A 25,318-nucleotide genomic window follows, 5' to 3' on the forward strand; every position below is an offset into this window, starting at 1 on the left:
TGAAAATTTGCAGAAAATGCACTCACCTTCAGGATGTCCAAGATGTAGATGAGTTTGTTTCTTCATCAGAACAGATTTGGAGAAATGTAGCCTTATATTACTTGCTCACCAATGGATCCTCTGCAGTGAATGGGTGCCGTCAGAATGAGAGTGCAAACAGCTGATAAAAGCATCACAATAATACACAAGTAATTTACACCACTCCAATCCACCAATTAATGTCTTGTCAAGTGAAAATCTGCAGGTTTGTAAAAATGAATCAATTGTTAAGAAGTTTTTAACTTCAAACTGTTGCTTCCGGCCAAAATATGAGTGCATAATCCATAATAATGCTTTCTTCCGTATAAAAGTAGTCCCGTCGGAATGAGGAGAGAAATATGCAAAGTTCAAGTTCTGTTTACAAGTGAAAATTTTAAAACTATTAACAAATATGTGTGTTGATTTTGACGTGAGAGGACAATTGGACAGACTATTTCACTGGAGGCAGCGTTATTAAGGATTCTAGACTCGTATTTTGGATAAAAGGAACTGTTTGAAAATAGATGGACTATTTTGATGATGCTTTTCGTACTTTTCTGGACCTTGACAGTGTATTTTATTTGTAAGTCAATGAGACAGTCACAAGCCTCCCGGTTTTCATCCAAAATATCATTGTGTTCTGAAGACGAACAAAGCTTTTACGGGTTTGGAATGACATGGGGGTAAGTGATTAATGACTAAATTTTCATTTTTTTGGGTGGAGTATCCCTTTAGTTGATGGACTGCAGTGGTGTGGATTAATTGTGGATTATTTATCAGCTAAGAGTTTGGACTATCATTCTGACGACACCCATTCACTGCAGAGGATCCATTAGTGAGCAAGTGATGTAATGCTACATATCTCCAAATCATTCAGTTCATTTTAAGCAAATTTACATTTTTGGGTGAACTGTTTAAGCAGTAGGTTTAAGAACTTAGATTTTTCCATTAAGGACAATGCAGTGTGGTTGCATCTTATGAGACGGCCTATATTGAAGAGCTGCCTCCGCATGGGGGCTCAACTACCGGTTACTTAAAATGCTGTGTTGGTAGGCAGATTGCTAGGTTTGGGAACAGAGCGCTAGACATTCATTAGTCGGGGACGAAAGCCATCCACACACAAAGGTCAGAGAACGTTGACGAGGAGATGAGACAGAGAATCTCCATCAGGATAAAACTCCGTCCATCAGCGTAAAGAGAGATATCGACTACATTCTGCCTCTGTCAGACACTATGAAGGGGATTTATTGACTGGTTAGATGCAAGGTCTTGTGGGTATCCTTGGGTTTTAAATGGTCCTCAAGTTTTCAGGATGCCAGATGAGCTTTTGGTTCAGCCGTGGCTTTGAGAAGTTTGTCACAATGAATGTAACAATTATTTCAAAGCATAATCCGTTCGGTAAGAGTACAGCTTTTAACAAATCCTTTATCTTGGACTGTGTTATGAAGCATATATGTCCATAAGTTTGGATTTTCAACATCATAACCACAGCGGTGATGCTGGTGGCATTTTCCATGAATGCAAACAAATTTCTGTGGCAATCTAAGCTGGCGGTGGTTCTCTACAGCCACCAGAAACACTTCTTTCGCAGTTTCTTGATGCGGCTTTTTGTCCGAGGACGTATGTATGCGGGCTTTGGGATGGGGGCGGGAACATCATACTCCGCTTCTTCCAAGGCTTCCAGAATGCTTTGTAATCGTCCCTCCTGCACACGGAAGTCGTGCTCCACACTAGAAATACCGAAATAGACATTAGAAAAAAAAATAAATTTGTAAAAATAAAAAAGAGATGCACATATTACTGAAAGACCATTGAAGATGTACATGATTTGGTTTATTCATCTAAACAGATTTAGAGAAATAGCATTGCATCACCAATGGATCCTCTTCAGTGAATGGGTGCCGTCAGAATGAGAGTCCAAACAGCTGATAAAAACATCAAAATAATCCACAAGTAATCCACACCACTCCAGTTCACCAGTTAATGTGTTGAAACAAAGAAACAAAATTTAAACCGTTTATTCTGGCTAAAATAGGAGTGCATAACCATAATAATGCTTCCTTTAGTGAAAAAGTTCGTTACCTGTTGTCTCTCACATCAAAATTCACCAACATGTTTGTTTGGGACTGTTTTAGACTGTTTTTGTACTTCATCTGTGCATATTTCCCTCATGATTCGGGAGAGATGACTTTTTCACTGAAGGAAGCAATATTATGGATAGAGGATCCATAAAATATTGTAATGATGTGTTTGTTTCTTACAAACACAACTTTTCAAGTTACAAGACGTGACCGGACTGGAATGGTGTCAATTACTTGTGTATTATTGTGATGTTTTTATCAGCTGTTTGGACTCTCGCTCTGACGGCACCCATTCACTGCAGAGGATCCATTGCTGAGCAAGTCATGTACTGCTACAAATTCTCCAAATCTGTTCCGATGAAGAAACAAAATTACAGAAGTTAAATGCATTGTAAATGTCATTTCTTGTTTTGAAGGTCATAATGTAAAATATAAATGTAGTAAAATATAGGATATTTGCAAATATAGGATACTTTAAAACATAGGGAAACAAGATAGAAATTTTGATAATATTGATGTTGTGTTATTAAGGAATAATTTCTATAATTTGCAGTAACATTTGCAGTTACAGCTAACGTTTTTATATATATCTTGTTTTTGAGAATAAAGTATGTGCCTAATAAAAGAGAGAAAGAAAAACAAAAACACCCTTTTCATCATCTACTGTGGCAGATCATACATTAGGACATAGAAATGAACATTAAGACAATATGACATGTCAAAATAACAAACAAAACTAAAGACAAACCGACACATAAACGGAGAAACATTCTTCAAACTTTCACTTTGATTCTCTCTCTCTCTATTTCCTTCTGATAAATTCGTCATTTATCTCACTTTCTAACAAGTTTCACAGCACAGCAGTTGGGTTCTGGAAGTAAATGTCTCATTCATTTTTTTTTTCAATTGTAAGATTGATTTTTAATGATAATATATAAACCTTTCAAGAGACACCGACTGTGAGCTCTGGAGTTAAATCATTGCAGCTGCTTCTGCTCTGGGACTTAAAAAAAAAAAAAAAACCATAATGCCAAAGAGAGATCCACCATATAATGAAGAAGTCTCTTCTGCTCACAAGGCTGTATTTATTTTATTAAAAATACAGTAAAACAGTACAATTGCAAAATATTATTACAATTTAAAATAAATATTTTCTATGTGAATATTTTTATAAAATTAAATTTATTCCATTGATCAAAGCTGAATTTTCTGCCTCATTACTTCAGTTTTCATTATATAATATGGTGATTCACTTCTTAAGAGCTACTTATTATTATTATGAATGTTGAAAACAGTTGTGCTGCTTTTTTTCTGCAAACCATGATGCATGGTATATTTTTCAGGATTCTTTTGATCAATACAAAGTTCAAAAGAACTTCATTCAATTGAAATATAAATCTTTTATAACATCATAGATGTCTTTTACTTTTTATGATGCATCCTTGCCAACTAAAACTATTTATTTCTTGCTGACACAAACTTTTAAAATCATCATTCAGTTATTTTTTAGTTTCAGTACTCAGGTTTTGTCATCTTTGCATTTTTTAATTATAGGATTTTGCTTTTTTAATAGAATTTTGTATCATGTTGCTTTTAGAGCTGTTTTGTTTGGGTTACGGATTAAAACTCTTTACAATTACTTTTTTAAATCCCAGTGCATAAATGAATGAGACAAATACTTCTGGAGCCAAGGCCACTGACGTGACCTATTATCACAGCGGTGAAACATACAGAGATTCTGACCATTTCATCAGACTGCAATCTAACAGCATGAGAATGTGTGTGTGAGGGTTATGCCCTCTATTTACAGTGTAGCCACAGTCCTGCCTGCAATTTCCCAGCAACTAAGTGAGTTTGAGAGACAGAGGAAAAATACGGGCTACGATGAGCAAAAGATGGAGGTAAAAGGATGAGAGACTAATACAGACTGACAGAGAAATACTGAAGGTTAACAAACCCCATAATGACAGATGGAGATAAACAAAGTCTATTCAACCACAGCTTGTTATAGGACACTGTATAGAAAATACACCCGTTCCACAGGGATGGTGCTACTGTGTTTCTTTTCTAAATCATCTGATTATTGCTATTGGCCATTTTTCAATCTTTTGGCTTTATATCTTGCAATTCTGAACTCTGATTTTTAGAATTGCAAAACTAGGCCAAATTGTGAGATAAAAAATCAGCATGGCAAAAACAAGCTTCTGTTGTTCTACCATCTTTAGTTGCATTTACACATTTGATGCTCAGTTGATATTAAACAGGATGCTTAGCATCACAATAGCAGCAAAGCATCTGTGATGCAGCATTTTCACAGGCAGAACTAAAGCCTTAATCTCAGACTCTCCTTTAGTTGCTGTGCAGGCACTGCTGTTTTCTTCAGGAAATGCAAATCTAGTTATTTCTGTATTGCATTTGATACTCGACCGCTTTTGCCGGCTCTAAATCTGTTTTTCAGTGTTGCTATCATTTCAGAGGGCGTCGTTTGTCACTAGAAATTGCTAGGTGATGTCTCTAATTTGCATATCCAGATGACACATTTACATGTATATGATCAGTGCACCATAAAAAACCATCTTCACAAAGGTTTTTTTTTTTTTTTTTAGCAGTGCAATTGATTATGCTGTTTTTGTCATCAGTAGTGCTTGCATTGCTATTATTATTGATCGAACCCTGTGTTAGTGAGACCTTTAACTATTAAACTTGTCACATACTGTAACATTTGTGCTAAAGACATAAATGATTCATTGAGAGGATCATTTGTTTCGGGTTAATAACTGCTGAGCAGCCACCTGAGCTTTGCATGGGCAAAGAAAATGTTGAAGAAGAGTGTGCATTTCTGTTTTTTAAAGAGCATTATAAACAAGCCCATCTCAAATTTTCTTCGTCCCTTGAGGACGAGGCATCAAGTCAGGGAGAAGGAGAGAGATAAAGAAGTGTGGAAGCAGAATTTGTGATGAACGGATCTTTTGAGGAAAGAGAGTTCACTCCGTCAGAAGGCTCAAAGCTTGAGTCTGCTCTTACAGATGGAGAGAAGTCTTAATCATCAATATTATCTTCCCTAAATCACGAGTCAAAGGAAATCTTGTGCTATAAATCACACTCTCTCTGTGAACGCAAACCTAAAGGAAAGTGTTTTTTTTTTTGCACAGATTTAGATTTTTTGCTCTGGAGTCTTAAAGACGGCTTGAAATCCAGAGTTTTGTCATTTTTAAAAGATACAGAATTGTGTTATTCTCTTCTGGGAAAATGGGGTTGAAATACTGATGACTCATGAAAGAAGGCTACAACGTACAGTTTTTAGTGTGGTGTATAAGTTAAAGAAACTTTAATTGTCTGACTTTAGTACTAATTTGGATGTGAAAGCATAATCCTGACCAACAGTTTTGGATATTGACCTGTCTTTACTAAAACAGACAGGAGATCTACTTTTGACTTTGTCTCAAATACATTGTTTAAAGTTATTTTGTGTGATTTTAGTATGAAGTTTTGTGTCTGATGTGGTGGCCCTGCAGTGCGCAACACAACAAAATGTACAAAATCTGATTCAACAACACAGTAAAACAAGCAGGAATGCTTCTTTCTCGACCAATATAGAGGGTGCATTAGAGCTTACATTTCAGGCTTCATTCTAGATGTAATGGTTTAAGAAAAATCAAAATGGTTTAAGAAAAAAAAAATATGGTACCAATCTTTTTTTAATGAACCCTTGAGCAGGGTGTAAACAGATGTTGCTTATTGCACTTGAAATGAGCCAAGTCATTTAGGATATAAAAGTTCAGGTGTGAATAAAAAAAAATGTTGGTACAGTAAAAACTGTTCTGATTTTGGATCATTATCTTTATTATAAAGGTTGAAAAGTTAGCTTTAATTCACCTTCTATTAATGAATGAATGCATAAATACATAACCTAATGAATGAATGCACGAATAAACAAATGCACGAATGAAAGCATAAATAGATGAATGAATGCATCAACTAATGAATTAATGCATTAACAAATGCATGCACACAGGAATGCATGCATGAGCAAATTTATAAATAAATGAATGCTTGAATGCATGAAAAGACACATTAATGCATGACCAAACACATGAATGAATGCATAAGTAAATAAATGAATGCAGGAACAAATGCATGAACACAAGAATGCATGCATGAAGACAAGAATGTGTGCATGAACAAATTTATCCATGCATGAATTAATGTATAAGCATATAAACTAATGAATGAAAACATAAACTCTTGAATGAATGAATGCATTAACTCATAAGCAAATTAATTAATATAACTGAATGGATGCTTATTCAAATATATGTATGCATAATCAAATGCACAAATGCATGAACAAATAAATGCATGCATGTATGATCGAGCAGATTAAAGAAACTTGTCAAGCCTACTGTGCATTTCATATGAGGAGCACTATTTGTATGACACAGAGTTTCTGCCTATTTAGTGTGCTCCGAATCATTCACTTCAGTTACGATGCTGCCTTAGAAGGAAGTTGCCTATGTAGACAGCAAAGCAGCTTGAAAGTATTTGGAATTGAACCTCTGTATATATGTGTGTGTTTCTGTCTTTTCTCAAATGTATTGTCATGAGATTTAACTTCAATAGGAAATCCATCTCTCTTAATTGATTCCCGAGGCTTTACCTTAGTGTGAGTGCTGGAAACATGTATTAGTGTGTGATTAGCTCTTCATAGTACAGGAATAATTATCCTGTTTATCCCAACAGGAAAGAAAGGAAGAGAGATAACAGAGTCAAGGGAATTTCATATAGCACTGACTGAATGTGTGTGTGTTTGTGTGACAGGAGGGATATCGCACAGGTTCACAGTCTCTGGCTTTTTGATATGTGTTTTTGTGTGTGTGTGTCCCTCAGGGCTTTATTACAGCTGAACGGGATCTTGAGCTCAATGTCCCTTGATTATAACACACAAACAGCTGACTCTAATAAATACATCACACACCTACAAAAGCACACACTCTACACTATTTAACTGCCTACTTAAAGATTTCTACTTTTTTTTCTGCGTTTTCTTAGCAAGAGCCACCAATTAAGACTGAATAAATCTGTTTCATCTGAGTAGAGTAGATGCTCATATGTTTCTGCTGTAGGATATTGATGCAACTCTTAAATCATTCTCATGGTCTCTTGGTGAATTTATGTCTGTTTCTGCCCCCCAGAAGACACATAATTCAGATGTGGCTCTCTGCACAATTTATAATATTTTAAATGGGTCACAGAAAATGGATTTTCTTGCTCTTTTGAGTAGTGTTTTAACCCTATGAAGCCTAATGTATCAGTTACACAAATAAGGCCTCTAAATGATCAACAAAATGTTGCTGATAAACCTGTCACACACAATCTACTACATGCCTTCAACAAACTATAGATGATCTATACTATGTACAGTACATATGCATCAGACGGATGTCTCAGATGTTGCACTGTATCTCTCTGCATGAGTGTTGCGTTTTTAACATGGTTTTTAGACTCCTGTGTTCTGCTCTGTTCAGTCACTGTCAACCTGTTTTTTTAGCACAGCGTGTCCTGTTTGACACCCGCTTATGCTCTCTGTGCAGCATTGAGCGCTGTTTCTGAAAGTCTGAAGAGTCACCGTGTAAAGTGAGGTTTTGTCAGCCTATAACCAAGATAAAAGCAAAAACATAAAAAAATTACCATTTTTGCATGTGGTTGTTGCTGGGCTTTGAGAACTGTGAAATGCTTGATGTTGATAAAAGTCGTGCAGTTAATATTTTTTGCATGTTTGCGTCAGTTCTGAGCATCCATACTGTATCTGTTGTGAATGTTCACAGCAGAGGTCATTTGCATATAGTACAGTAGCAGAATCAGCCTGTTTAATTGTAAGTCTTGGACAGGGAGGTAAACGGTCGAAAAAAGCTAAAATGTGACATGATAGACCTAAGTGGACTCCTGGGGTGATGTTTACCTGTATATAATGCAGGCTGTTTTCTGGCAGGTTGAACAGTTGTTGATGTCCTGACCTGTTCTGTAAGAACAACGCCTGAAAAAACAAGAAAGTATGAAGACCTACACACACACACACACACACACACACACACCCATTTGTTTTTGTGAAAAGTGGGGACATCCCATAGGCGTAATGGTTTTTATACTGTACAAACTGTATATTCTATGGCCCTACACCAACCCTACACCTAACCCTAACCCTCACAGGAAACTTTGTACATTTTTACTTTCTCAAAAAAACTTATTCTTTATGGTTTATAAGCGTTTTGAAAAATGGGGACATGGGTTATTAGAGGTCTGTGCTTTTCCATCCCAATTCCATCCACTGTGATTTTATTCCTACACGTCTGCATTTTTATTTGTTACTTATTTCTAGGTATTACTGTACAAAGAAAAGTCTTCTTTTCAATAGTCACAAGAGATGCTTTTATTGTATACTGTGTTTAAGTTGTTAAAGATCTCATTATTAAGCTTCAGTCCAGTTTATGTACATTTGAATATATATATATATATATATATATATTAGGGGTGTAACGGTACGTGTATTCGTACCGGACAGTTTCGGTACAGGGCTCTCGGTACGGTGCACGTGTGTACCAAATGACCGAATGCAATATTTTGATTGCGGAACATAGGTACATTTTCATGTTTCCAAACTAACATATTAAGTGGAAGTCTCCGCGTTCAGCGCAAATCCCGCCCTGCAGCTGATTCTAAGGCCTGTGACACACTGGCTGCGTGGCGTGAGCGTGGCGTTTCTGCTGCGTGTCAGGAGCGTGACGGCTGCTGACCGCCGAAAGACCAGGATCTTCACGACAACAATATCTATACTTCATGTTGAGCATAAATATAAAGCCTACTGATAAAGGACACCGTTAACAGTATTGACGGCAAAATAGACTATGTTTGACAGGTGCAATATGCCAGTGTGTCACCGGCCTAAGGTTTTCAAAAGGCATCACGCGAGGCATCACTACAACTAGGAAAAAAACTACCGTAATTCAAACGCAGCTCCCTTCGGCATTTAAACAGACTTTACACTTTGGAAAAGTTATATATATATATTTTTTTTTAAATATGAGCAGGCCTACAAGCTGGGATTGGTAATGCTGCACTGTAATCATAGTTATTTATTAATATTTTTGATAATATTTTATTATATGATATTGGTTTGAGACTGAGAGTATTTTATTTATTGGAGAACTTTGCAGCAGTATTTTATTTCTTATTCTTTTTTATTTTATATATATTTTATTAAAAAGTATTTAAAAAAAAATAGTAAACAAATCGTTAAAAAAGTTTATAGTATTGAATAAATTGAAATGTCATGGAAAAGTTTGTTTATTTCAGTAATTCAACTCAAATTGAGAAACTTGTGTATTAAATAAATTCAAAGCACACAGACTGAAGTAGTTTAAGTCTTTGGTTCTTTTAATTGTGATGATTTTGGCCTACATTTAACAAAAACCCACCAATTTACATCTCAACAAATTAGAATATGGTGACATGCCAATCAGCTAATCAACTCAAAACACCTGCAAAGATTCCCTGAGCCTTCAGAATGGTCTCTCAGTTTGGTTCACTAGGCTACACAATCATGGAGAAGACTGCTGATCTGACCTTTGTCCAGAAGATAATCATCGACACCCTTCACAAGGAGGGTTAGCCACAAACATTCATTGCCAAAGAAGCTGGCTGTTCACAGAGTGCTGTATCCAAGCATGTTAAAAGAAAGTTGAATGTAATGAAAAAGTGTGGAAGAAAAAGATGCACAACCAACTGGGAGAACTTATGAGGATTGCCAAGCAAAATCGTTTCAAGAATTTGAGTAAACTTCACAAGTAATGGACTGAGGCTGGGGTCAAGGCATCAAGAACCACCACACAACTGGCTACAGTTGTCGTATTCCTTTTGTTAAGCCACTCCTGAACCACAGACAAGGTCAGAGGCGTCTTACCTGGGCTAAGGAGAAGAACTGGACTGTTGCCCAGTGTTCCAAAGTCCTCTTTTCAAATGAGAGCAAGAATTGTATTTCATTTGGATACCAAGGTCCTAGAGTCTGGATGAAGGGTGGAGAAGCTCATTGCCCAAGTTGCTTGAAGTCCAGTGTTAAGTTTCCACAGTCTGTGATGATATGTGGTGCAATGTCATCTGCTGGTTTTGGTCCATTGTTTGTTTTTTGAAAACCAAAGTCACCTCACCTGTTTACTTCATGCTTCCTTCTGCTGACCAGCATTTTGAAGATGCTAATTTTATTTTCCAGCAGAAATTGGCACCTACCCACCCTGCCAAAAGCACCAAAAGTTGGTTAAATGACCATGGTGTTGGTGTGTTTGACTGGCCAGCAAACTCACCAGACCTGAACACCATAGAGAATCTATGGGCTATTGTCAAGAGGAAGATAAGAAACAAGAGACCAAAAAATGCAGATGAGTTGAAGGCCACTGTCAAAGAAACATGGGCTCCCATACCACCTCAGCAGTGGACCAAACTTATCACCTCCATGCCAAGTAGAAATGAGGCAGTAATTAAAGCAAAAGGAGCCCCGACCAAGTATTGAATGCATTTACAGTAAATGAACATACTTTCCAGTAGGCCAGCAGTTCACTAAAAAAATTTTATTTTTATTTTTACTGGTCTTATGAAGTATTCTAATTTGTTGAGATGTGAATTAGTGGGTTTTTGTTAAATGTGAACCAAAATCATCACAATTAAAAGAACCAAAGACTTAAACTACTTCAGTCTTTGTGCACTGAATTTATTTAATATATGGCTACGTTCACACTGCAGGCTGAAACGACCCAATTCCGATTTTTTTGCCCCTATGCGACCTGTATCTGATCTTTTCATGACAGTCTGAACGACACAGATCCGATCTTTTCAAATGAGACCCAGGCCACTTGGGTATGTGGTCCTAAATCGGATACGTATCCGATCTTTTGAAATGCGACCTCCGTCTGAACGGCCAGGTCACATTTATCCGACCCGTACGTCATTGATACGCTACAAACGTCATAATTTTGCGTTGAAGTAGGCGGGAATGAGAAGATAAACAACAACCATGGTGGACAATGCTGCTTAAATAACTTTAATATTGCTAAACGAGCTCCGCTGTTGACTACACTGTTGTTATGACATCCATGTTTAGCTACTTCCGCAAACCATGAGTGACGTCGTTGGCCGTTGAGTACTCTTCTGCGCATGCGGGTCACTTCTGGGTCATTTCACGTTCACACAGGAGATCACAAAAGGTCGCATTTAATTGGAAATGTGAACGGCCTTGCAAAAAAATGATTTTTTTCAAAAAATCGGAATTGAGCATTAAGCCCTGCAGTGTGAACATAGCCTATGTTTCACAATTTGAATTGAATTACTGAAATAAATGAACTTTTCCATGACATTCTAATTTATTGAGATGCACTTGTAGAAACTTGAGTTTTTCAAAAATGTTGTCCAGCGGGAATCCCACAGGCATACAGACCTCTATTGAATGTCTTTGAATATGTAATGAAAATGAGCACTTGAAAACATACAACACAGTCACTTTCCTGATTGATCTTGACAGAGCTGAGGTTTGAATCAAAGCAGAGTTCTGATGAAACTGTGTGTGTGTGGATGGAGGAGAAAAAAGAGAGGGAAACTCTTAAGAGATTAAAAGAGGGTGTAAATGCGTTAGGAGGTGTAGCAGTGACGATGAGAAAGTAAGCCATCAGAGAGAGAGAGAGAGAGAGAGAGAGAGAGAGGGAGAGAGAGAGAGAGAGAGAGAGAGAGAGAGTTTGTGGTCGATTGTCCCATTGATGATTGAGATTCTCAAGGTGTTGCCGCAGGATGCATCAGTTACCAGGGGGATTATGGGATGATGGAAGTGTGGAATCACAAATCAAACACGCTTTCATGAACTCCAGAGCCTAATCTCTCACTCTCACTTACCCTTCACTCATTGCTTTGTTCCTCTCCAGATCCTGAATGACATTGAGAAGAACTTTGATCTTTTCCTGATTATACAGCACGTTTTCTTCTACATTTTGCAGCAGTCCATGTAGAACGCCAGGTGCACCGTTGCATTGTGGGATATCATCTGTTGCAGGTGGGTGGGTTTCTTTAGAGTCCATTTCCGTCACAGTTTTAGGTTCTAATGGAGAAGGAGGCGGGGTTTGTGTTTTAGGCTCCACCCCTGAGCTAATCAGAAACTCTGGAGGTGCTGGTTTACTTTTGACCTGTATTGGTTTCAAGTCTTTCTTGGGTGGAGGAGTGGGTGTGGCTTGGGACTCACAGCCCATCGGTTTAGACGTGGGAGATTTGTGTGTTTGCGTAGTCGCACACTTGTCCTTTGCATCTTGTGATGCATGTTGTGCGGTTGATTCTGTTTTGACTCGTGTTTGCGTGTGTTGCGTTTTGTGCGTCGTCGAGTCATTATTGGGTTTTTCAAACTGTGTCGATGTCTCTGTTTTCGCATCTTTTTTGTTGGATTGTGAAGGGGTGGAGCATGCATTTTGCAAAGTGTGATTAGGAATTTGCGCATACGTTTGCTGTCCAACCGTTGAGTTTCTTTTCTGCAAGCGAGGCGAACAGCTTTTCCTCGGTGGTGTCGGAAGAGTCATGCTTGCTTGAACTTGACTGGCAGCTCGTTTGCGACAAGCAGGCACCATGCAGGGTGGGGCTTGAGATTGTCTCCGCCCACAGCTGGTGCAAAGTCTGGGAGATGATGTCATCATGCGACATGGGCGAGGGGGCGTGTTGTACGAGCTGGTGGCTGACCTGGCTGCCTCCCCTTTCAGCGACTGACCCCGCCTACATTCACGTGTCATTGTTTGACTCTGCCGCCTTGCTTCCTCAGACTCCGCCCCTTCACTACAAACTCCACCCACCACCTCCGGCGCAACAATACTTCCGTTAACATACCGAGGGGTTCTTTTTAAACTCCCTCTTTGCCCAGATTGGTTTGGATTGGCTTTGATTTGACAGTACACCTCGCTTTCCTGGGACGTCCTGTCCTGTGCCACATGGTTCCTGGATACTGTCTTGTCGACATGACTTCCGTTGACTTCACAACGCCTCACCCGGTCTAGCGACATGGTTTCGGCAGTCGGTCCATTGGCCGTACTGACAGTTTGAGTCCTCTTCTTCATTGACGGAAGCGAGCGGAGACCCGGCGATGTTTGGACGCCAACGCTGCACAAAAGGCCCCATTTCTGAGACAGGACAGCCCGACCACCAGCTAGAGGCACCTCCAGTGCTGGCACCGCATTGGATGTGTCAGCTGCCCGTCGGCCCATGACCTCTGCTGATTGTCTCAGCCCCCTGAGGAGGAGCTGGAGGGGATGTGGCCTTCGTTTATAAGCATACTATCTATGTGTTTTGGGAAGTTGTATTCCACAGCATTAGAAATGATCGCATTGGTCAGAAATCCATTTTCGCATCCGTCTTGTCATCAATCCAGTCAAAGTCTTCAAATTCATTGTTTGCCTGTTTGAGGAAGAAGAAATATGTGTGTAAAAGATATTAGACTGTGCATGTGCTACTCTGAATTTAAAGTCATTAAAGGGACAGTTTACCCACAAAAGAATATATTTTGAAGAATGTTGGTATCCATTGATTTACACCATATAGAAGTACTATGAACGTCAGTCATAGTCATACAGTCAGTTGTTTAATTACCAACACTCTTCAAAGTGTCTTTTTTGTGCTCAGCAGAAGAAAGAAACTCAGGTTTGTCACAACTTCAGGGTGAGAAAATGATGAGAGACATTTTTCATGCACTGTCCCTTTTAATTTCCCTTTAAAGCTGCACTCTTGATCTGTACTAACAAAAAAAAAAATTTGCTTATTGCATTGAAGCTATTTAAGAGGCTGTTATCAGATGATTTCATTCAGAGTAGTATTTGCAAAAGCAAGAATATCTCAATTAAGGTGGTGATAGTAAAGGTGCAAAAGTTTTCTTCCTTGAAGTGAAAAAGTACATTGAAAAACAAATAATAATAATGTAGACTGTAGCACTATTCAGTTTATCTTTTTCTGTTATTGGATATTTATTTTCACAGAATAAATAAATAAATCATGGGTATCTGTGAATAATTTTTTACAATTTGAAAATGTAAATATAGTTTTTGATTAGTCATGCATTCATGCAGTCTTGTACTGTATGTCCAGGTCATTTGATCTAGTGCAGGTCAAGCAAAAAATTACTGAGTGCCCATTATAACAGTGTTTAAACAGACAGAGAGAAAATAACAAAAACAAAACAAACTGTGTGAAACCAGTGTGAATAACTGAGGTAACAAATGAATCAATTAATTAATTTTGAAAGGTTTGTTTAAATATACCATCCAACTGAACCAATTCAATAAAACCAAGCAAGCTTTGCAATGTCTTTTTGCATTTAAAAAAGACATTTATGGAACTTGCAGAAATTAATAACAAATAAATACATTTATTTATTAAAAGAAAGAAAAAAAAGAACGAAAGAGAAATAAATGCTCATATTAAATGGTCCAGTTAGGAAACTGTATTTACATTATGTTAGATTATGTTAAAATTATGTTAGAAGCACCACAGCACAGCCGAGTTACTTTCTCACACGTGTGTGTCTGTAATCAAGAATGCTAATCAACAGGAGAAACCAGAGAGACTCCAATAACCCATCACGACTATTACGAATATTAATGAGGATTTTCAAAATCCCCCATATGTCACATGCAGCTGATTAAAGTCTCGCTCTCTCTCACTGGCTCTCTTCCGGAAGGGCCTATTATTATCACTTTATTCCTCTGTAATCTCCTCCTCGTCTTAAGTGTTCTCCCTCCTTTCTTTTGCTCTTTGATAAGCTCTCTGTGTCTTGTAGTTCATATCTTGTTCTCTGTTAAGCTTCTTTTCTTTTATGAGACGGTCTCAAAGCTGCCTGTCTCCTCTGACCCAAACACTGCGTGTGTGTGTTACGATCACTTTCTACGAATTGGGAACAAAACAGGCCAGAGTTTAGACACTATGAATGAATGAATGAATGAATGAATGAATTAGCAGCAAATGGTCAGCGAAAGGAGGTTTTTAGCCTCAGGGTTATTATAGTAAATAAAAAAAATGGTTTAGTTACTTGAAATAAAGTAAACGTTAACTGAAATAAATAAATAAATTAAAATAACAGTTATCAGGGCAACATTTTTTATTTTAATATAGTTTAACTTGAATAACTAAAATGGAACAAAATCTTTTATAAAAAATATATGTATAGACAGATAAAACGCAGAACTACTAAAAATGATAAAAACACAGCATAAAAATTCCTAAACCTTTAACTAAAATGAAAACAAAATGGAAAATACAAAAAAAATTAACTTAATCACTTTTTAAATCAAATTTATTATAGTGTTATAGTTCACAACATTTTCTACAACATTTTCACGAACTCCAATGTACATTTTAAAATGTTTGTGCTTATAAAAAAAGTTTGATAGATTGTAACTAATGCCATAATAATGTAAATGTATATGCATGATAAATCACTTTTGAAATGAGGTGTAATTCGAAAGTCTCTTGAAATAACTTTAACCACAGACCTTATATGACTTAATGATTTAAAAGTTACTCTTAAATCCAAAACCGCTTATGAAAAGCCATTATAGATTAGTTAAAAGAGGGACAGTCCAGAATAACCCTTATTAGACAGACATTAGATCCTTTTAAAGTGACCTACATTTCATAAAAGTTGGAAACTAGATACTCTGAAAATAGGTGTAGAATCTGAGAAATAATTTCATCTGAGAAATAGTTTTTTTTTTATTTTGTTTCACAATTTAAAAAGGAACAAATAACACATACAATTTTTAATTAAGTTAAATGTGAAATTTGAAAGTAAAAATGCTGAATATTCTTATTAAATGCTTTCTGATCCTCTTTTGAATTTATTTGTTTTTACACTGTAAATAATAGTGTATTTGATTTGTTATCATTGTGCAAAGTGCTGTGTGTGTGTGTGTGTGTGACCCCCATTAGCCTATAAGAGATGAACATTATAATACAATACTTCTCATTTATTACACACACACACACACACACACACACACACATACAGCAGGCATAATGAGGAACAAAGTGTCGATGTGTTTAATTATGAGAGTAATTGAAGTTAGTTTGGAATATTTGACTGAATATTTGCATTTCTTAGAGCATCCCAGAGATTGCGTTCATTAGGATTATTTATATTTCAACAAACTATTAGAAACATCCGAAGCCAAATCTCCTCCTCTCATCTTTCATGTCTGCATCTCTGAATCCTCTGGAGAGGGAGTGAGGGCTGTTTAGAAGAATTTAGATTCATTGATCTGCTGGATTTGACACTTTTTGACCTCAGATTAAAGTACTGTGGTAATACCATGGTGTGCTTTTGGATTCATTATCAGTCAAAGAGTTCTGTATACCCTTATACTATACCATAATATAACCATGTTTTTTTTTACATTTCACACTGCTAGTAAATTTCAAAATGTATTACAAAGAAACAGCAAGTAATTTTGAAGCAGAAAGACTGAAATAGTATTTTGTAAAAAAAAAATGCTCCAATAATCTCCAATAATATAAATAAAAAAAAATAAAAAAATGCATATACATATATATATATATATATATATGTATACATATGTGTATATGTATATATATAATTATTTTTTTTCAGTGTAGTTTAAGATATTATAGTTTGTACATCATGCTACAGCCACAGTGCTGTTCTGTAAGGGCACCTTGTCTCTACACAAACACACACACACACGCGCACGTAAACTTAAGCATTGTGTTCTTGAGGTTTCTTGTTGATCCTCGATACGGTTCATCAGCACACAGTTAGATGTTCCACTTTCATCCCTCCATTCTCCAGCACACACACACACACACACACACACACACACACACACACACACACAGAGACACACTGAGAGTCTCTGTTGATCTCTTCTTCAGCTCAGGTCGAGCCCTGCACTCCTCCTCTCTCTTCTCTTTCACACTCAGTTACACCTGACTTTGATTTTGTCTTTCTGAGCCTCTCTTGTGTCATCATTCACACACACACACACACACACATGCACACACACTTTATCAAATACTGTCTGGCATCTCTGTGTGCGGCGATCAATATTCAGGAGACGCAGATGCAGCGTCCCGTCATCGCACTGTCCTGAAAACACACACACACACACACACACACACACGCACCTTCCAAAAATTATGCTTTTGTCAAACCTGCCACTGGAGCAAAGAAAGTAAGTTTACTGGCCATAAATATTTACTCTCAGACATAAACCCATATTTTGCCTGATATATTTTGCATTAGGGAGCTGAACTGGAATGACAGGAAGAGTAATTTACTGAATAATAATTCAGGGAAATTCAACACAGGTGATGCATTCTGGGAAATTAAATCTATCTATCTATCTATCTATCTATCTATCTATCTATCTATCTATCTATCTATCTATCTATCTATCTATCTATCTATCTATCTAGTCTGTCTGCCTATTCGTTTAATATATATTGTTGTTTTGTTCATCTATCATTCAGAATATAAATCTTAAAGCTTTTAAAACTAAAAGCTTATAAAGCTTTTACAACTATTTTCAAAATGGTTTTCTTGACAATCTTTGCTTTTATAGCTAAATTGCATTAAAACAAAAACTGAATTTCATTTTAATTCTGAGTTTACCTTTACCTTAACGCTAGACCATGTAGAGGAGAAGGACACCAGTCAATTTGATTCATAAAATAAGGTTTTCATGAAAATATATGCATTTAATATTTCTATTACGAGTTAACAGTTTCATTAAAGCAGTGAGGAGCTCAAGTCCGTGTTGTAAATTGTGAATTTAGTCCTGAAGGTATTGAGATTTGACTGTATTCATGATGTTCATTGCTTCACTGAATGGTCAGCTAGTTGGTAATTCCATTTTATTTACTCAACAGAGCTGAATTTTTATAATCAAATGTCATTCACGAGTGTTTATTTTGAACCCTGTGTGCACAGAAATGAATCAAAACAACCAACAGCAGGCAGGATGAGCATATAGAGTGAGTGGAGATGGATCTGGTGTGTCCGCTTGAATGAAAGATGTAGTTTGTAAAGTCTGTCTTTATTCTGTGCAGTGACTCCCAGCAGACAGTCATCTGTTCATTATCCAGAGCCTTTAACTGCTTTCGGTGGGATCTAATGAGATTTGAAGAAATCGGACTCCCTTTTCCAATATTCCAATAACAACAATTACATCAAATGTGGTCTTTTTAACTTCTTGTTGTGATGATTAGATTGGTTTGCCTGGCAGTTCATGCTTTGCAGTGGTATGAGGTCATTCAGAGCATTGAACTGAACGAAGCTCTGGGAGATGTTACAAAGTGAGATGCACACGAGTGTGTTTAAGCCTCTGACATACAATATTAACTAGTCAGAGCGTACAGCACCTCTGAGACACACAGAAAGAGGAAAACGCTGCCAGTTATATTACACACATAACTCTCTCTCACACACACACACACACACACACACACAGGGAAACCTAATGGAAGAACCACTGCACTCACACACACACACACACTCAAACACACACACAGGTGCATGTAGTGTGTGTAATGGCTTGACTGTGGTGTTTCTCAGTGCATACTGACATATACTTTACTCAGCACTCACTAACTACAAATACATCGGAGTACCAGTTTTTTTTAAATAAAAATACCACAGTATTCACTGTATAGTTGTAGCTCATTGGTGTACATTTATCAGAACGCTGTGGCTGTTGCCAGGACATATCTGTGTGGTTGCCAAGATGTTCTTAGTGGTATTAGCATGTTGTAATGTGGTTTCTATGGTTTCTGGGTGGTTACCATTGTGTTGCTATGGTATTTGTTAGGGGTTGTTTTGGTTTGTGTTCAGTTACTTGATTGCTAGTGTGTTCTGGTGGTTGCCAGGGAGTTGCTAGGAAACTGTTAGAAGGGTTGTTAGGCTGTTCTTTGTGGTTCCCAGGGAGTTGCAAGTGCATTGTTGGAATGTTGATCATTTGTTTTGGGTAGTTGCAAGGGAGTTGCAATGCTAGTAGTAGGATGTTTCTATGGTATTCTGAATGGTTGTCAGGGAGTTGCTAGTGCAGAAGGGGAGTTGTTAGGTTGTTCTTTGTGGTTGCCAGGGAGTTTCTAGGGGCCTGTTAGAAGGGTTGTTAGGTTGTTCTTTGTGGTTGCCAGGGAGTTTCTAGGGCACTGTTAGAAGGGTTGTTAGGTTGTTCTTTGTGGTTGCCAGGGAGTTTCTAGGGCACTGTAAGAAGGGTTGTTAGGTTGTTCTTTGTGGTTGCCAGTGAGTTTCTACATCATTTGTTATAGGTTTTGGGTTGATTGGGACTGATGAGATTCTAGGGCATTGCTGGGGGTGGCTAGGTTGTTCTGAGTGTTTTTGCTGAAACACTAGAGAGTTGTAATTTGTGGTTACCAGGGAGTTGCTAGTAAACTGTTAGAAGGGTTGTTAGGTTGTTCTTTGTGGTTCCCAGGGAGTTGCAAGTGCATTGTTGGAATGTTGATCATTTGTTTTGGGTAGTTGCAAGGGAGTTGCAATGCTAGTAGTAGGATGTTTCTATGGTATTCTGAATGGTTGTCAGGGAGTTGCTAGTGCACTGTTAGAAGGGGAGTTGTTAGGTTGTTCTTTGTGGTTGCCAGGGAGTTTCTAGGGGCCTGTTAGAAGGGTTGTTAGGTTGCTCTTTGTGGTTGCCAGGGAGTTTCTAGGGCACTGTTAGAAGGGTTGTTAGGTTGTTCTTTGTGGTTGCCAGGGAGTTTCTAGGGCACTGTAAGAAGGGTTGTTAGGTTGTTCTTTGTGGTTGCCAGGGAGTTTCTACATCATTTGTTATAGGTTTTGGGTTGATTGGGACTGATGAGATTCTAGGGCATTGCTGGGGGTGGCTAGGTTGTTCTGAGTGTTTTTGCTGAAACACTAGAGAGTTGTAATTTGTGGTTGCCAGGGAGTTGCTAGGAAACTGTTAGAATGGTTGTTAGGTTGTTCTTTGTGGTTCCCAGGGAGTTGCAAGTGCATTGTTGGAATGTTGATCATTTGTTTTGGGTAGTTGCTAGGGAGTTGCAATGCTAGTAGTAGGATGTTTCTATGGTATTCTGAATGGTTGTCAGGGAGTTGCTAGTGCACTGTTAGAAGGAGAGTTGCTAGGTTGTTCTTTATGGTTGCCAGGGAGTGTCTAGGGTTTTTGTTTGGGGATTTCTAGATTGTTTAGGGCTGACTGCTAGTGTGTTCTAGGTGGTTGACAGGGAGTTGCTAGGGCACTGTTAGGAGGGTTGCTATGTTGCTCTGGGTGGTTGCTGAAACACTTTTAGAGAGTTGCTGGGTTGTTGTTTGTGGTTGCCAGGGAGTAACAGGTGCATTGTTAGAATGTTGCTAATTTATTTTAGGTAGTTGTCAGGAAGTTGCTTTGTCATTTTTTTCATGGTTGCCAGGGAGTTGCTGGGGTGTTCTGGGTGTTGCCATGGAGTTGCTTGTGTATTGTTAGAAGGGGCATTGTTAGGGGGTTGCAAATGTGTTCTGGGTGATTGCCAGAGAGTTGCTATGGCATTTTTAGTAGGTTTCTTGGTTGTTTGCACTGGCTGCTGGAGTGTTTTGGGTGTTTGCCATGGAGTTGCTAGTAGTGTTAATTTTGTTAATGAAAACTATAATGAAATGTTTTCCCATGACTAAAACAAGTTGATGCCGAGGTCCATAAACGATAACTGTGAGTCTGTGACTATATCAACATGCAATATTGTTGACAACAAAAGACAAGAAAAAAATGTATTTCAACAGATAAAAACTATACAGAAATCAATTTTTTGTCGAAAAAGGAGACAAAATATTATTACAGACTGCTGTACATGCTTCTAATACATGAGCTTACATTTGAGCAGTTGCAAGATATCAAGAGTTCAAATCCCCCAAATAAGACGCTTCTCTTTTAAAAGGATACATTTTCTGCCCAAGTGTTTTGCTTAATAATTGAAACCATGCTCAGACACCTGACCTTCGTTGTGGAAGCTCTGATGATAATATGATAACACAGATAAACAAGAAAGCTGGAGTTTAGCGACCTACATATGAGATGCTTGGCTTAAATTAAAGTGTCATTCAGCCAGTCTGTGTTCTGTCATGAGATCTTGACTTTTTTGTTTTGCTGTTTTAAATGTGGCTAAGATTTTATCCACTAAAATGCTCAGACATTTAGTCGACTAAATGACAAAAACAGGGCAAGATTGACTAAATATGATAATAACTAAAAAGTATTTGGACACAGGATACAAACTTAACACTAATTGATTGGCCACTGGAGGGTTGCTTGGTTGTTTTGAGTGTTGTTAGGCTGTTCTGGGTCACTGCTTTGGTGTTTTGCTTGGTTTCCAGGTTGTTGATATGGCTTTATTGGAAGATTGCTAGGTTGTTTTGGGTGGTAGTTACAATGGTAAGGGAGGTTGGAGCACAAACTCTGCAGGATGACACATACACTCAACTTTAACACTGAGTTCAAGAGGTTTGTTGAAATAGTAGGCCTAATAGTGATACTTGACTTATTAAACAATGCTACTAAACCAACAAAAGCACATGTAAAGATGATTTAATTGAGTCTCAAAGACTCTGCTGAACTTGTGTGTGTTTAGAACTGGTCATGTGACAAATGTGTTAAGCAATCAGACATGTGTGTGTTTGCGCCTGTGATAGTATCAGGGTAGCTAAAAAGATTTATCAGCTTAAAAATAAAACAGTTAAAAAAAAAAACCTGTTTGAGAGAGAGTGTGCATTTGTCTTCAGAAGGACACAAATGTCCCAAGAGACATACTGATGTTTGTGTCTTCACCTCTTTTGGAGGATGACGCCTGCTTTCTCAAACTCTTTTCATTTTATACACTCTTCTCTGAGTAAATCACACAGTCACGTCCAGGTCGCATTTCATCCCGAAATCGAAGGAAATAATATATAAGTCTGTTTTTAGGACCATTAATAACCCAAAATCTCATTACTGTAATGTATTCAGACATTTCACTTGTGGGTTTTATGATTATCATTATTGTCAATGATGATTCTCATTAGATTTTATCGGCATTATAAAATATTAAATTATGTATATACATTACTGCACAAACGTTTTAGGTCGGTAAGATTTTTTAATGTGGTCGAAGGAATTCTTTTATTCTCTCTAAGGCTGTATTTTTACATATTTATTTATTTTTTGGATCAAAAATACAGTAATATTATGAAATATTAATTACAATTCAAAATAACAGTTTTTTATGTGAATATATTTTCTAATGTAATTTATTCCTTTAATGCAAAAGGGCAATTTTCAGCATCATCACTTCAGTCTTTAGTGTTGCATGATCCTTTTTTATGTTTTCAAAGATTCTTTGAAAGTTCAAAAGAACATCATTTATTTAAAATATAAATCTTTCAGAACATTATAAATGTCTTTTCTGTCACTTTTGATACCTTAAATGTACCTTTGTTGAATAAAAGTATTCATTTCTTTAAAAAAAATCTTCAGACCCCAGACTTTTGATATGGTTTCAAACTTCTTGACCTGTTAGTCATTCATTCATTCATTCATTCATTCATTCATTCATTCATTCATTCATGCATTAATTTCAGTATAAAAAAATTATATCAATACAAAAATATTTTACAATCTGTAAAATAATAATAATAATTAATGTTTACATTAAGAATTGGATTGCTGTGCATTATGGTAATGAGATGTAAATGTAAATAACAACTTATCTAATTATTAAAAAGTACTAAAAAAGTAATAAAGAGTAATGCAATGCAAAAAAAACCTTTAAAACTAGCCTTAATTTCATCATGTCAGACATATCTTATTCATCCGTTGGAGGTGAAATATGAGCTGGACATCATCTTGACAGATGTCTGCAGATTCACCTCATTCAGAGGTCCAGGCTTGTCTCTCTTAAATACCTGTCTGTCTCCTGTCTTTCTGTTCATTTGTCTCTTCTCCTCTTTCTTTTGCTGTCACTGTCTGTTTGTTTTCTTGTCTTTCGTCCATCCCTCTCTCTGGTGTTTATCTCTCACTGTCTGTCTTTCTGTCCTTCTTTCTGTCTTTCCTCTCTTATCTTCACTTACTTGTGTTCAAGTGTCTGTGTCTCACTGTTTCTCAATGTTTTTATCTGTGTTTAGATTTCTTTAGCGTGAAATCAATTTTGACACACTCTTGTTCTGAGTCTCTCACACACACACATGCTAGTTTAGGAACTAATTTGTTGCCAGAAGTGATATAAATATGTCAAAACTTCTCTATGAGGGGCAATCAGGGACGTCTCCAATAATCTATAAATTAAGTAAATTTTATTTAAATTAACGTAATGCAAAGAGTTGAATACATAGTTCACCCTTTTCCTAACAATTTTGTTGTTTATTCACCTCATATCATTCCAAACCACTATGACTGATTTTTTTTTTCTATTAAACATAAAAGAGGATATAAAAACACACACATCTCAGTGCTCAGTAAAAAGTAGTAACCTGCAGTTGCTTTACAACCTGCTTTAAATTTGCAAAGGTAAATTAAATTAAAATCAAAATAATTTTTTTCAGATGTTTCAAATATATTTTTTAAATGTTTTTAAATGTTTAAAACATTTAAATAAAAACTTCTTGGTTATTGCAAAGGTTAGAGAAAATGGGCACGGAAACGATCCTTTTTATCATATTGCAACATGGAGATGTTACTTAATGAATGTACTCTGAATGTTCTGAAACAAGGAGTAACATCCTTTTACAAAAGATTTAACATATAAAAATAGATTTTTTGGTATAAATTGGTATAAGTGTTTTGTTGGTAAATAATATATATATATATATATATATATATATATATATATATAATTGAATAAAACCACTTGATTTAGATGTTATCATTTTCGGTTGCCACTTTTTACAGTGCAGTGAGAGTCACTGGGGTCCAATCTTGTTTGTCTCCAGATATTCTTCAAAATATCTTCTTTTGTGTTCCACAGAAGAAAGAATGTCACACAGATTTGGAACAACATGTGCGAGTCAATACATTTACATTTAGAAAGAACATATACACGTACATCTTAAAAATATATTTTTTAAACTTAACTATGCATTTTTTATTATTATTTAAAATATTATTTTGGCCTTATAGATTTTTTTTTTGCATGTACACACAACGCACACTCAAATACATAAAGGCACACGCACACATTTAAAAGCACTACCTACACGCATGCCAAAAACACACACACTTATGCACACACACATTTTAAAACACACATATTATTTAATCAGAGGTCTCAGTAACAGATGGGTATTAGATACCTGTTGTTATATAACACACACACACACACACACACACACACACAGATCCCAGTGTTGTGTTTACAATACATTCAGTAAACTTGCTCTGTGTTATTGATGATTAATTACACGCAGGCATTATGAGCGATTTTAGCAACCGGAGACCCTTACAGAAATATTGCAGTCCCATGGTAAAATGATGGTGTCAGATGGCAACTCTGGTGTTTTGATGTACACCGTGATACTGAATGATTACCATATTCATTCACTATGGTGTATATGTGATTCTGTAAAGTACTAAAGAGAATATCAAAACCTTAACATGATACAAGTCCAAAAAACATTGTATCATTATGATACTTTAATACTTTTATGTTATGACCATGATGCAGATCGAAAGCACCATGTTATTACCAAGGCGCTTTTTAGTATATTTTTATTTGAACTCAAAAGCACTCCACACACGTAAATTAAATAATAATAAAAAAAGAAATTATTTAAAATGTAAAAAATTTTAAAAATGTAACAATAAATTGAAAATATTTAAATTAAACTGAAAGAATGTTTTAGATGTGCGCTAATGACTTGAGCGTTGTTGTAATATTTCATTAGATGATTAACTCGGTTACTGACCTTCATCACAGAGTGTTGTGTAGGTGAACGGACTGTTCTTCATCTCTGCATCTCTTCATCTCTCTCTTTCACTCGTTCTGTTTCTCCTATATTCCTGTGAGATCGGACTCCTCCATGTGTTTCTGTTCTTCTTTCTTACATCCCTCTGTGTGATTTTCTCTTGTCTGTGTTTATGATCTGTCTCTCTCTTTCACGAGCACATCTGTCTCTCCTTCTATCTACTGGTGAACTGAGCGTCTCGTATCTCCTCCCTCCCTCTCTCTCTCTC

The 25,318-nt window shown here is 36.8% G+C and overlaps 2 protein-coding genes across 3 annotated transcripts in view; one reads left to right on the plus strand and one right to left on the minus strand.

Moving 5' to 3' along the window:
- The window catches only part of LOC132109877 (dedicator of cytokinesis protein 2-like), a 125,754-nt gene that overhangs the window by 78,672 nt on the left and 21,764 nt on the right, over window positions 1-25,318 (plus strand). The gene's annotated exons all lie outside the window — the stretch shown is intronic.
- LOC132109878 (protein INSYN2B-like) lies at window positions 588-25,318 on the minus strand. 2 transcript variants are annotated; one of them, XM_059516275.1, is made up of 4 exons: window positions 25,047-25,318; window positions 12,030-13,565; window positions 8,059-8,133; window positions 588-1,748 (listed from the first exon to the last, which is right to left on the minus strand). In XM_059516275.1, the coding sequence occupies exons 2-4, from the start codon at window positions 13,373-13,375 to the stop codon at window positions 1,580-1,582; spliced, it is 1,590 nt and encodes a 529-aa protein (XP_059372258.1). In that variant the 5' UTR covers window positions 13,376-13,565; window positions 25,047-25,318; the 3' UTR covers window positions 588-1,579. The 2 variants fall into 2 exon arrangements, with proteins under 2 accessions (XP_059372258.1, XP_059372259.1); XM_059516276.1 differs by lacking the exon at window positions 588-1,748 and adding an exon at window positions 7,585-7,749.

The sequence above is a fragment of the Carassius carassius genome, chromosome 29 (assembly GCF_963082965.1).
Source record: "Carassius carassius chromosome 29, fCarCar2.1, whole genome shotgun sequence".
Taxonomy (NCBI): domain Eukaryota; kingdom Metazoa; phylum Chordata; class Actinopteri; order Cypriniformes; family Cyprinidae; genus Carassius; species Carassius carassius.

Excerpts from the sequence above, each read along its gene's own strand:
- LOC132109878 (XM_059516275.1), bottom strand. The coding sequence starts at position 13,375 with ATGGGCCGACGGGCAGCTGACACATCCAATGCGGTGCCAGCACTGGAG. Across the intron at positions 8,134-12,029 it reads AACAAAGCAATGAGTGAAGG|GCGTTGTTCTTACAGAACAG; the intron begins GTAAGTGAGAGT and ends TTGTTTTTTCAG. Across the intron at positions 1,749-8,058 it reads ACAGCCTGCATTATATACAG|TGTGGAGCACGACTTCCGTG; the intron begins GTAAACATCACC and ends CGGTATTTCTAG.